The 12413-nt window shown below is 55.6% G+C and overlaps 1 protein-coding gene across 5 annotated transcripts; it reads right to left on the bottom strand.

Moving 5' to 3' along the window:
- Positions 1-6: 6 nt before the first annotated feature.
- Engase (endo-beta-N-acetylglucosaminidase) lies at positions 7-11026 on the bottom strand. 5 transcript variants are annotated; one of them, XM_005350818.2, is made up of 14 exons: positions 10844-11026; positions 8909-8979; positions 8594-8795; positions 7182-7330; positions 6632-6789; positions 5956-6104; positions 5563-5728; positions 3985-4088; positions 3576-3684; positions 3098-3288; positions 2545-2693; positions 1925-2033; positions 1514-1628; positions 7-1412 (listed from the first exon to the last, which is right to left on the bottom strand). In XM_005350818.2, exons 1-14 carry the CDS (start codon positions 10963-10965, stop codon positions 1005-1007), a joined length of 2202 nt encoding a protein of 733 aa, XP_005350875.1. In that variant the 5' UTR covers positions 10966-11026; the 3' UTR covers positions 7-1004. The 5 variants fall into 5 exon arrangements, with proteins under 5 accessions (XP_005350875.1, XP_005350874.1, XP_026636625.1 ...); XM_005350817.2 differs by having other exon boundaries at positions 1925-2030; positions 10844-11025; XM_026780824.1 differs by lacking the exon at positions 10844-11026 and adding an exon at positions 10389-10823 and having other exon boundaries at positions 8594-8791.
- Between the last annotated feature and the right edge of the window lie 1387 nt (positions 11027-12413).

Genomic DNA, 12413 nt, shown 5'->3' with positions numbered 1-12413 from the left:
AGATGTGTGGAAGCATCAACCCACACAGGCAGGAGCCACCCTTGCCCTCCTTGCCTGGCACTCAGGACTCTGAGGAAGCACCAACCTCTGGGGGATGGCGACAGGCTGCCCTGGCGGTGACAGGTCAGACCCCAGAGCTGTGTCAAAGAGGGTCCCATGTATGAACACAGAAGGGATGAGAGAGGTCGTGGCCTGAGCATGAAGCCCTGGGAAAAGATGGTGGCGTCACCCACGGCCCAGATACACAGGGTGGCTTCCATGCAGCCCAGTGTCACCAGGGCTCTGTACAGCTAAGGACATAGCCACACCTAGAGGGAGACAAGGCTCACCTGTCTCTAGGAGACACGGGGGCACCTGATGCCTCTGCACCTTCACCATGGCAGACAGCCTGTGCACAGGCAAGGGAGTTGGGGTTCACGGGGACAGTCAGCTGCCAAAGCCACCATCCACACAGGTAGTCTGATGACTGGCCCACCTTGTACGGGGGGCGGGGTGCCAATGCCCACCAGACGGAGCTCCTAGTCCTAGGGGCCACCATCCCAGCTACCCTGTGAGTACCCAACTCCCACTCCAAGCCTAAGGGGTATTGCCTCAGCCTTCAGGAGGCATCGCAAACCCTGGCCTCTCAGGGTCCTTACTGTCACCAGTGAGGTTTGTCTCTGATTGTCAAAGCTGCAGGGACAAATGGCCACCATTCTCAACAGAAGCATCTTTTCAGACTGTGCGTGATAGCCTTTACTGAACCTTCTGAAGAAACTTCAAACTCTCTCCTTCTCCCTTGAGTCCTGTTTCCCATGGAGGGCATTACACAGAAGGATGTGGGTGCTAGGTAACTCACCTGGAGCACCCACAGGGCAGAGCTTCCTGAGGGCACAGCCAGAGCCTAGAGACATGGCCTCCTGGGGACCCACAGCTATACTCCGTGGTCCACTCAGCCCTGTGTGGTTGGTCAAGAGGAAACCTCGAGTCTTGAGGCAAGAAGGGTATTATGCTCTGGGGTGGGCTCACTGAGGGGCCGAGTAGACCAGGGCCGCCCTGCCCCACTCAGCCTGAGGCACCTGGAAGCCCTCCCTGGGGACAGGCTCCACCAGGAACTCCACACGACCATCCTGCCCAAATCTAGCGGCCCCCACTACCACGTCCACCACACGGTACTGGTTGGCAAAAGCCAGGCCCAGGAACGTGGGCTTCTCAGTCCCGTCCGTTGTGGAGCTGCTTCCTGTCTGTTCCCGGCAGTGAATCCGGAAGCACCTGGCTTGGAGCAGGTGGAAGGACCATTGAAGAGTACAGCTGAGGAGGAGTTGGGCAGGGCGGCCCTCGGATCCAGAGATCAGTGGAAGCCAGCGGAGCTGCGAGATGGTGACCTTCTGGACCCGGGGCAGAGGGGCCAGCAGGCTGTTGGCATCAACCACCTGATAGGAGAGAGGTTTGGCTGTCGAGATGCCCAGGGAGGCACTCCTCAGAGCTTCCATCCACCCCTTCTTCCCCACAGGCTCAGCTCCCACATACACACCTGGATCTCTCCAAGGCGACAAACGAAGCCCTTCTCCTCCCGGCTGCCAGGTGGCCGTGAGAAGCTCATCAAGAGGTCCTGAAGCAGGCACCCATGCAGGCTCACCTCATAGCAGCTGAAAGAACACACAGGCTACTCACAAGCCAGCTATGGGGAGGGCCCTAGCCACAGCATGAAGCAGGAAGCATCCCAGAGGTGCCCCAGGTCATGGGGCCCAGGACTACAGCAGGTTCCTGTGAGGAATATTCTGGTCTATCTCACTGCTGCCAAAACTCGAGGGTCAAACCAAGATCTCTCCTTCCCTCTTGTTCCCAGGGGAGGGAAGGGGGTTCTCAGTGGGGAACTCTTGTTCCTTAAATTCCTCCATGTGTGCGCATAGCCTTAAGGGGACCTGACAGGAGAGGGACTCACCATTGAATCCAGCCCCCACTGAGCTGCTGGCCACAACGGCCACTCCATCTGGCCAGTTTGGTGGGGGGCACCCGGAGGGGTCGGGGGCTGTGCCTTGAGCCAGAATCTGCTAGAAGACATGAGCTTCAGAAAGGAGAATCCCACAGGAAAACCCAAGAGGGGCAGGATGTCTACTCAGCAGGGCAGTTGGGGAAGGGAGGTCTAGGAGATCCCTGGTGGGGCAGTGGGGGGAGGGGGGTTCTAGGAGACCCCTGGGTAGGGTAGTGGGGGGAGGGGGGGTCTAGGAGACCCCTGGGTAGGGGAGTGGGGGGAGGGGGGTCTAGGAGACCCCTGGGTAGGGGAGTGGGGGGAGGGGGGTCTAGGAGACCCCTGGGTAGGGGAGTGGGGGGTCTAGGAGACCCCTGGGTAGGGGAGTGGGGGGTCTAGGAGACCCCTGGGTAGGGCAGTAGGGGGAGGGGGGTCTAGGAGACCCCTGTCTTACATCTCTGTGACCACAAACCACAGATTCCACCCTAGGTGGGAACTACCCATCCCCGCCCACAGCAGCCCCACCCACACCAGTTCCACCCCGAGCCAGGGCCTTCGCCACCTCCTTTCCATGAAGTCACCCAGCCTCTCACCATTGAGCACCGATATGCCACCCACGTGGCAGCTGCTGGCATCCCCTGTTGTAAGCTCCAAAGCCACCTGAACATCTGTCGAGCCTTCAAACTTGTACACCATTGACAGGAAAAGCTTGGGTGGCAGTGGGACCTGCAGGGAGAACAACCTGGAGGAAAGAAACCTATGAGAGGTGGGAGGGAGGCCGCAGACCCTCCACCAGCCCCTCCCTGCCGTGACTAGGACCTGGCCTTTCCTATAGCCAGACTCTGCGGCAGACTGGAAGGCCCTGGTTCTAATTTCCTCCCATGCACCATCTAAGGCAGCCACGTGCTGGGAAGTGCCACTCAGTGGGCTGTTTCAAACTCCTGCATGGCACTGCACCCAACCGACACAGCCATGCAACACTGAAACAGGCTGCAGAGGCGTCATGCAATGTGTTTGAGCACAGCGTAAAAGATCTGAGGTCTAACCGCTCCTTACTTGGCTCCGGCAGACCCTCTGCCTAATTTAGCCGCAGACACAGAGGACAGAAGGCGGAGACCCACACCACCTCAGCCATCACTCACCCACCTCACGGCTACGTTGTCAACCTCAGGTGGAATCAGGCCCCGGAGCAGCAGAGAGCTGCCCCCATGCCAGGCGTCTGCCAGGCAGCAGTGTGTCTTCACCCAGCCCCCACTGTCTCCAGCCAGTTTATGTTCGCCAAAGAGGGGCTGGGTCTCCTGGGCACTAGGGTGGTACCAGGGCCCCACTGCCTGCTCCTGAAGAAAGAGGAGAAGTGAGAAAAGGGCCGGGTGGTGGTGGCGCACGCCTTTAATCCCAGCACTTGGGAGGCAGAGGCGGGCAGATCTCTGTAAGTTCAAGGCCAGCCTGGTCTACAGAGCGAGTGAGAAATGGGGCAGGGGCAGGGGCCTCCTCTGCAGAGGCAAACAGCACATGGAGGTAGGGACAAGCTCACATCCGTTGGCTCTCCTGCCCATCCCAGCCAGAGCCAGACACAGAGAAGCCCACTTTCCCACCCTGTCCTCAGCACCGGACTGCACCGCACCTTGCCATAGCAGACTCTTCGAGGCCCCAGCCCCAGACAGAAAGAGGTGACAAAGGGCAGGGAGCAGATACTGTGTGTGGGCAGGAAGCGCTCCAGCAGTCTCCAGAACCTGACAGGGACACGGGGAGTCAGGGTGAGGGGGTGCTCCACCTCCCTGCAGCCCTCTGTGGAGCCAGGGAGTCGGGCAGGCCAGATGACGCCGGCAGGAAATGGTTCTCACGCTCCTTTCCCTCCTGCCCAGATGGTCTCTAGCATCCTGTCGGGGGCTGCCAGAGCGTCCACTTAGTTCTCACCCCCAGTCCCATTGGAAAGGATTATTATACAGCTAGACCTGAGCCACCGCCAGGTACCCACAGCAGCAGAGACGCCCTCTCTCTTGCCGGCCTATGCAAAGCCCTCGGGGACTCACTTGTCCTGGTTCTGAAGGAATTCACTCTTCTCCAGACACTCATACACCCAGCCAGGAGCAAACAGCGCCGCTGAGAAGCCGTGCTTTCGGATCAGCTCCAGTGACTGGGGAGACAGAAACGAGGGAGATGCCGCACACTGGGACCAGAATCCAGGCAGGACTGGAGGCCAGCTCATAGGGAAGGATCGCTCAGGACCAGCTAGGGAGAGCTCTCTCTCAGAACTCCAAGCAGAGGGTCTTGGGCTTCATCCCTGTTGTCCCACAAGCCAGCTAAAGGAGAAACAACTGAAAACATGGCGGATTCAGTCATGGTGCTGTTGTGGAGGGCAGAGCAGTGAGCTCACTGGGACTCTCCCTCTCCCCCTCTCTCTTCTCTGAGAATCACACAGCAGGTAGAGAATCGGCAGTCGCTGGGCTGGGCCACTGTGTGCTCCTTGGTATTAGCTGTCACCTTGCACAACTAGAATAACCTTAGAAGAGTCTCAGGGACGGGTGGTGTCTGCCTGGGTTAGCCTGTGGGCGTGTCTGAGTGTGTGCCGTCTCGTTGATCGACTAGGGAAGACCTAGCCCATGGGAGGCAGCGCCATTCCCTAGGAAAGGAAGGTCCTGACCATATAAAAGAGGAGAAAGCTGGGCGGGGTGACCTCTAATCCCAGGAGGCAGAGACAGGGAAGGCAAGGAAAGTGGGGTCTACGCAGCAAGTTCCAGGACAGCCAGGGCTACACAGAAAGACCCTTTCCCAAAAATAATAAGAGGTGGGGGAAGAAGAGAGCCAGTGAGAATAAGCCAGCATTGACTTCCTTTCCCTCTGATCTGGACGGTGCCGCCCAGACTTCCCTACACTGACGGGCTGGAGCCTGGAACTGTAACCTGAGATTCAGCCCCTGTGGCTCCTGTTGCACTTAGAGTATTTTATCACAAGTAAAACCAGGGCCCTGGGTCAAATGATTCATCTAGAACTTCCCTCGGGACTGACAGACAGGAACTGGGCCTGCTGCTCACCTCTCCTCCCTGCTCAGCTGACTTGGCCAGAAAACCTCACTGGTCCCCAACATAATAGCTTCACCTCTGTCACTACAGCCCCTGCACACATCCTCTGTCTAGGTGGCATGAGAAGTCACTCAACGTGCTCCAAAGCACGTATCCCAGGAAGGGAGGGAAATCAGCGTCTGGGGGATGATTCAAGAGTGGAAGCAAACGGAGTCAGGCAGTGGTCACACAGGCCTTTAATTCCAGCACTCGGGAGGCAGAGGCAGGCGGATCTCTGTGAGTTCGAGGCCAGCCTGGTCTACAAAGCAAGCCAGGACAGCCTGGTCTATAGAGCAAGTTCCAGGACAGTCGGAGCTAGGCAGGGAAACCCTGTCTTAAAAAAAAAAAAAAAAAAAAAGAGTGGGTACAGGTCCTTCAGCCCATCTGACCAGAGACACGGGAGTTCTAGGGTGCCTTGGTTTCCCTTCTCAGGGAACAGTTGCCCTTTCTTTCCTCTGAGGTACTAAGAAGAACGGAAGGTCCCCAAAGAAGAGGCCACCGAGGGTGTGCAGACCAGTAGCCCTGTGTGGTGAAAAGGCCACCACCTACCTTGTCAGTATCGAAACGGCCTCCAACCACATTGCTCCGAGCAAACACATCCACACCCACATACACGTCAACCAGGCGCTTCCCGGCCTGCGCCACCATCCTCTGAAGGTGGTCCTCCCGCCAGTTATAGTTGGTGAAGAAGCCATCGCAGGAATCAAAGAAGACCCTGGGAAGTGGCAAGGACCAGCTGAGGCCATGCACAGCTGGACAGGACACCCATCTGCTGTCAGCCTCCCTGATACTCAGGGCCACACAGAACCCATGGACTAGACTCTGCAGCGTCCAGCCCCGTGGGTACTGACCACACCTGCTCCCTCCAACCCAAAGCCGCCCACACAGGATGTCCTGTAACCTGTCCAGATCCTCTTCTGCACAGCCACCCCTGGCGCTCACCTGTTCTGTTCATTGAGTTCATCCTGCCACTTGAGCTGCCCGCTCTGTACCACGCTGTCATACCACAGCACTAGGCCTCCGGGAACCAGCTGGTGGAGCTGCGTGGTCAGGTACCGGAGAAACGGGGGTGTGTTCCCCACAGCAGCCGGCTGCAAGGGAGGAAGGGAGGTCAGACCCTCGCAAGGCTGGGCATGTCTGTCATGAGAAAGAACACAGTATAGTAGAGAAGAGAGACAATAAGAGCCAGCCCTGCCAGAAATGCCCCTTGTCCCACAGCCACAGGGGAGGAAGGAGAGAAAAGAAAATAGCCTGGAACTCAGGAAGAGATAAAAGCAAGGGCAGGGGTTAGGACCACAGAGAAGCCACACAAGCCCAAAGCAGGGATGGGGAGAAAGTGTGTGGCCGCACGGAGGAGGGAGGCAAGCAGACCACAGCCAACAGAGCTCATGGCTAACAGTCAGAGATGGCACTGTTGGCCCCAGCTGGGATGCAAGAAGTGGGTCTTGCTGCCATGGGCTGGGGCCTGGGTCCGGAGCAAGAGGGGTCATGCAAAGGGGTGAGGGTAGAGCAAGGAATCGGAGCAGGGGAAGCAAGCAAGAAGGGTCTGCAAAGCAAGGGGTGGAGGGGCAGGCACCAGACCATAGCTGCGGTGCCAGAACGTGGCTGTGTCTCTTACACTCAGGGAGTTCTCGATATTGATGAGCCAACCATCGAAACGAAAAAACTGAGCGATCTGGACCAGCCGATCGGCCACCGCCTGGTAGGAGCGCTCATCCCCAGCCAGGAAGGATTCACAGAGCTTGCCACCCTCCTTCCACTCTGTGATAAAGGTCCCTGTGAGACATGAGATAGAAACGGCTGCAGGGACGGCTCTCCTCTGACCCGGGGCTTGCCTGAGTATGCTTCCCAGACAGCAGGACTATAGGAAGATGTAGACATTCTACCAGTGGTCCTCTGGGATGTGGTCACAGGGGATGCAGGATGAAGCTGGAGAGGCACCAGTCTGAACTAGTGGATGGCAAACCGTGGCCTCGGGCCAGACGCAGCCACTACTCATGTATGTAAGCAGGGCTTTTCTGGAACACAGCATGGCCCCTCTGCTCACCGCCACAATGACCCATGGGCCACAGCTAAAAATAGTTGCCATCTGGTCCCCCCTGGGAAAATGTACAGACACCAGTCCTGACCCATGGGCACAGATATGTCACCAGCCGCTTGGCTCTTACCCAGCACGCAGACCCCGTGCCGGTGGGCAGCATTGGTCCAGCACACAGGGGGGATAGTGACCGTGTGATGGCTGAAGTACACAAAGATGTCAATGTACTGCCAGTGGTAGAAGGAGTAGGGGTTCTGCACCTTCGAGCCCTGAATGAACCTGGAAGACATGGGGACAGAGTCAGGTCCCAGGGGACAGAATCAGGACACAGTGATGGCGAGTGGGAGAGAGCAGCCTTGGGGGAGGTGTTGCGCTTCAGTTCTGGTCATTGGCTCTGACTGAAGCCTGCTGGGTGAGACCCTGTGTGGGAGGAGCGAGAGCGGGAACTACCTGAGGCTCTTCTGTCAAGAGCAGCCAGGAGCAGGAGCTGGGGTGACAGCCAGCAAAATGCCTGCCTTGCAGGGAGTTCCATCCCTAGAACTGAACTGACTTAGTAAAAAAAAAAATTAAAAATCCAGGTAGGGTAGAGTGTGCATGTACTCTCAGGGATGAGAAGGCAGAGAGTGCCAGATGGGCCAGCCTTGTCTACTTGATGAGTTCCAGGCCAGTGAGGATGTGTGTCTCAAAAATAAGGTGGACAGTGTCTGAGGAACAATAGCCGAGGTTGTACCCTGGCCTCCACATACACACACAGTCACACAAAGAGGGGGCTAGGCATGGAGGTACCTGAGGCAGAGGGATTGGAGGTGGAAGCCAGCTGGGCTACGTAATGAGTTCTCTACCAGACTAAACTACAGAGCAAGACCCAATCTCAAACATCCTCGTGTATTGGGCAAGGAGCTGGCATGGGCCGCTGGATCTGCACAGACAGCACTTTGGCCTCTGTGAGCAGATGAAAGAGAAGGAAGCAGAAAGGCTAGGCACAGGCCCTGTCTCTGGCTTCCGCCCCAGGCGCAGGGTCAGCAGTGCCCGCGTCTCCCCTTGTCTGCAGGCTGGCCATGCCCCAGAGTGGGCTGCTGGCTCTGACTCAGCTTCCTATCACCCTGTCTGAGACTGTACTCTAGACAACTCTAGAGTTTAAAATGTCACTCTAGTTAACCTGTGCACAGCTGAGAGAGAGAAAGCCCAGGAAGCCAGAGGCAAAGGGATCTGAATGAGGACAGAGCTTAGGGGAAGTGCAACAGACACACACACACCAAATGAGGACATGGCTGATGGGCCCGGAGGCCTGGAGATATGGTTGGCAATCCTCTTCAGGGGCAGCCTGAGGAGCTAGCCATCTATGTAGCTAAGACAGACACGCGCTTGCCCAACTCCAACTTGCTTCTGCCATGTGAAGTTTAACCTCTAGGACTGAGTTTCTCTCCCTGAGGTGCAGAGAGCCCATCTAGAAACCGTCTTTCCCAACTCCAACTGTAGCCATCTTCCCATGCTAGGACAGCCAGCAATGAGAGCAGTGCTATGTTATGTCAGGAACCTCACCTGTCCTCCAGGTACCCGCCCATCATGTCGTGGCACAGCAGGGTCCGGGGCCTGGGGCTGCTCAGTGGGGGCTGACGACGTTCTAGTGGCTCCAGGGCGACGTTGAAGCCATCCTCCATGGCGGGGGTCCAGGCCAGGAGGTCCTCCAGGGATGAGAAGTAAAAGCTGGTAGGTCTGGTGGTGTCCTTGTCATAATATCTAGCTGGTCCACGGAGGGAAACAGTAAGGAATGGAATCAGGGAATTCATGCAGATGCTTTGACCAGACGGGGGGGGGGGGGGGACAATGACCACAGTGGAGCCTCGGTCACCTCACCTGGTAAAGGGTCTGGGCTGAAACTGACCACATCTCTAAAAATCGTTTCCTCTTCTTGGTCCTCTTTGATCCTAGGCAAAGGATGGGTTTTAAAAGATTAACTTGTTTTTGTTTTTGATACAAAGTCGTGTCGTACAGTCCAGTCTGGAACTGACCGTGTGGTCAAGGACAACACAGAATTTCTAAGTTTTCTCCTTCCACCTCCCAAGCGTTGGAGTCTCAGGGGTGCTCCATTACGCCCACTTATGTTGTGTTGGTGACTGAACTAGATTTAAAGCACATTAAGTGAGCTACCAACTGAGCTGTATTCTCAGCCCCCCTAAAGGGTAAATAACAGAAGCAAATGGTTAGATATCTCTGAACATGGTTTATAAAACCTACACCAGAGGCATGCATGAAACCAGAGACTGGATAGCTAGGGCTTGTCTTATTTATTAGCTACCAGGACCTGCTTCTGCTTGGACAGGTGCCAATGGCAGTCCACACCTGAGTAACACCTTCCCCTCCCAACAGGCAAATCACACACTGAGAACACCAAGGTAGGTACTTCTTAGGGCCACAGGCCTTCTGCGGGCAGGGGGTACATAGGGTTTTCAAGTACTAGCAAAATTGAAGGCCTTGAGAGGTCAGAAGCAGGCTTTGTCTTCTGTCCACACCCAGGGGCATGGAACACTCAGGGGCTCTGCTGTCACCAATGGAGATAATGACAAGGAAGAGTACCTTGACTTCAGGAAGTAGCGATGCTGAGGAAGCACTAGTTTGTTACAATGTTTTTAAAAGTATCATCTTAGAATAGTGAGAAGATACATAGTAACCTTTTAGAAACCAGGGTATCTAAACCTCCCAGGGCCTGAGGTCTTTAGCAGTGACTTGAGCTCCCTTCACAGGATCAGTCACCAATCACCGACCCAGGGCCTCTGCAATTAAACTGAGGAGCCCATGGATCTACAGAGACGGCCAGACAGCAGCAGGTATCTGTGTGTCTGGAGATACCTTCTTTTTCCTGTGGTGCCGGGGCTCAGACTCAGGACTTCCCACATCCTAGGCAAGTGCTCTACCATGAATCCATCTCAAGACCTTACGTTCTTATTTGAAGACACAGCCTGGCTAAACCAGGTTGGCCTCAAACTTGTGAGCCTCCTGCCTCGCCCTCTCAAGTAGTCCGATAATACAGGCCTGTGTCATTGGGCCATGTTAACCACCCCCTTTCAAATCTCATTTCCAGACTCTTCTCTTCCAGATGCCCCTCCCTGGAGGATTTCTTTACCCTTCAGCTACGCCCAAAGGAATTCAGAGCAATCCTGCCGGCCCCTGTTCACCTTTGTCACCTTAGAATTCTCCAGAAAGAGGGAAAGGACCGGATTGGGAGGCCTTCTACCCAGCACCCACACTATGGCCCAGCTGTCTCACAGCTGTGGGTCGAAAAACAGAACGAGACAAGTCAAGTCTGTGCTGATACCCTTCCCAGTATCCTACTTACCAGGATGTTACTAACCCCAAAGGAACAAATCCCCAGACCAGAGGGTCATGTCTGTCCACTCCTCACTTTGTGCCTTTGCTCATTGTGATCCTCCCACGTGGATAGCCACCAACCGCGGTCCTTCTCTTCCCTAAAGTCTCAGTTCAAATATCAGCCTAACAGAAAGCCATCCAGGTATGGCAATGCCTGACTTACAGGGCCAAAGAAAGGTACGGTAGTCATGGAGCCAGGCTTCCAGGACGGGACCCGGTGGGCTGGGATAGGGTCTGTCATGGGTCAGGGACAAGGACGCTGCTAGCTTGCTCGGGTGGCCCGTCTGCGGCCGTGGATGGAAGGACAGAGGGACGCAGGCATGAAGGGAGTCCACCGCGAGAAGTGGACAGTGTCGCACTGTGCAGGGACAAGCAGCATGGCCACCCCGGCCCAAACCCGGAGCTCAGCCCAGCCGTGCACACCTCCGCCCCGGCCTTCGCCGTCCCGGCTTCCGTCCCGACTGGTCCTGCGCCTGCTTCTCCGGGGTCTTGGGGCCCCTCCGCTGCACAGCCCCCCGGGTCAGCACGGACGAGGCTTCTTCCATGGCGTTTAGCGCCCGCCGGCCGCCGGGACCTCGGGACAACCTTGCTCCAACAGCCAATCGCAGGCCCGGGCCTGCCCCTGCCGCCGCTCTCAGCCAATGGAGAGTGCGAAATGCCGTGGGCGGCTCCTTCCGGCCAGGATCAGACCGCGCTCTGCAAGCTGGGCGCGTGGAACCGGAGTTAAATAACCGGAGGGGCGGGCCCTGGTGGGCGGGGTCTGGGAGAAAGACGAAGCCGCCTGGATTCTGAGCCCACGGAGTTCTCCGCAAAGCTCTCTTCTCAGTAAACTGAGGTGCAGCCCGGACACATGAAGCAATCTACCAGACACCACCCAGTCGTACACGGTAGCGATGAGCCCTGGAACTTGGCCACACAGTCCAGGGTAGCAGGCCCTGGAGGTTCCTGGATCTGCAATCTCCAACTAGCACCTCCAAATGCTAGGGTTACAGGCATATGCCACCATACTCAACTCTTTTATTTTTTTAATTAAAATATAATTACATCATTTTCCCCGTCCTTTCCTCCCTCCCACCTTTGCTTGATCTCTCTTAAATTCATGATTTTTATTTCTTTAATTGTTGTTCCATATGCATGTATATATTCCAAACTATATAAACACAGCCTGTTCAGTCCCTCCAGATGTTACTTGTGAGTATATGTTTTCAGGACTGGCCATTTGGTATTGAATAACCAACCGGGAAGGGATTCTTCCCGGGGAAGACTATTTTCCCCACTCTCAACATTCTGTAGTTGCCTGTAATTACATGTCTAGGATTGGGGCCATATTAGTCTATGGGTGTCATCACCATTCAGGCCTTATTTAAGCAATAAATTGTTGTGTTGATGCAGACTCATGGATGCAGCTTCTCTGCCATTTCTAGGAGACACAACTAGACTTGAGGTCTGTTCGCCAAAAGGGGAATCCTGTCTGGTACTGAATAATCTAGCCAACCAACCGTGTGAGCAAGCGGCATCACAGATCATGGAGAAGAACGAACAACTGACATGTCACTAAGGCAGCACAGTGCTGGCTTTTAACCCAGGACCTGGGCGTTCAAATTCTGGTCCTCAGGCTTGCAAAGCTCACAGGCAAGCCGACTGAGCCAACTCTAGCTCCATTGATGAGGTTTGAATTCTGCTCGCCACACTGAAAAGTAATATTCAGGACAGCATAAAAGATAAAACTGTGGTGTCCATTTGTGTATCGACAAGGGCTGACGACTGTCTTTTTTTTTTTTTTTTTTGGTTTTTCGAGACAGGGTTTCTCTGTGGCTTTGGAGCTTGTCCTGGAACTAGCTCTGTAGACAAGGCTGGTCTTGAACTCACAGAGATCCGCCTGCCTCTGCCTCCCGAGTGCTGGGATTAAAGGCGTGCGCCACCATCGCCCACTTGACGACCGTCTTCTTGTTAATCAACAAAAGAGAGGTGGGTTAAAGGTGGGTCTTAGAAG

Source organism: Microtus ochrogaster, chromosome 7 (assembly GCF_000317375.1).
Source record: "Microtus ochrogaster isolate Prairie Vole_2 chromosome 7, MicOch1.0, whole genome shotgun sequence".
Lineage (NCBI taxonomy): Eukaryota > Metazoa > Chordata > Mammalia > Rodentia > Cricetidae > Microtus > Microtus ochrogaster.
Note: the sequence above shows the minus strand (reverse complement) of the source record. Positions and strands in the feature narration are given on the sequence as shown.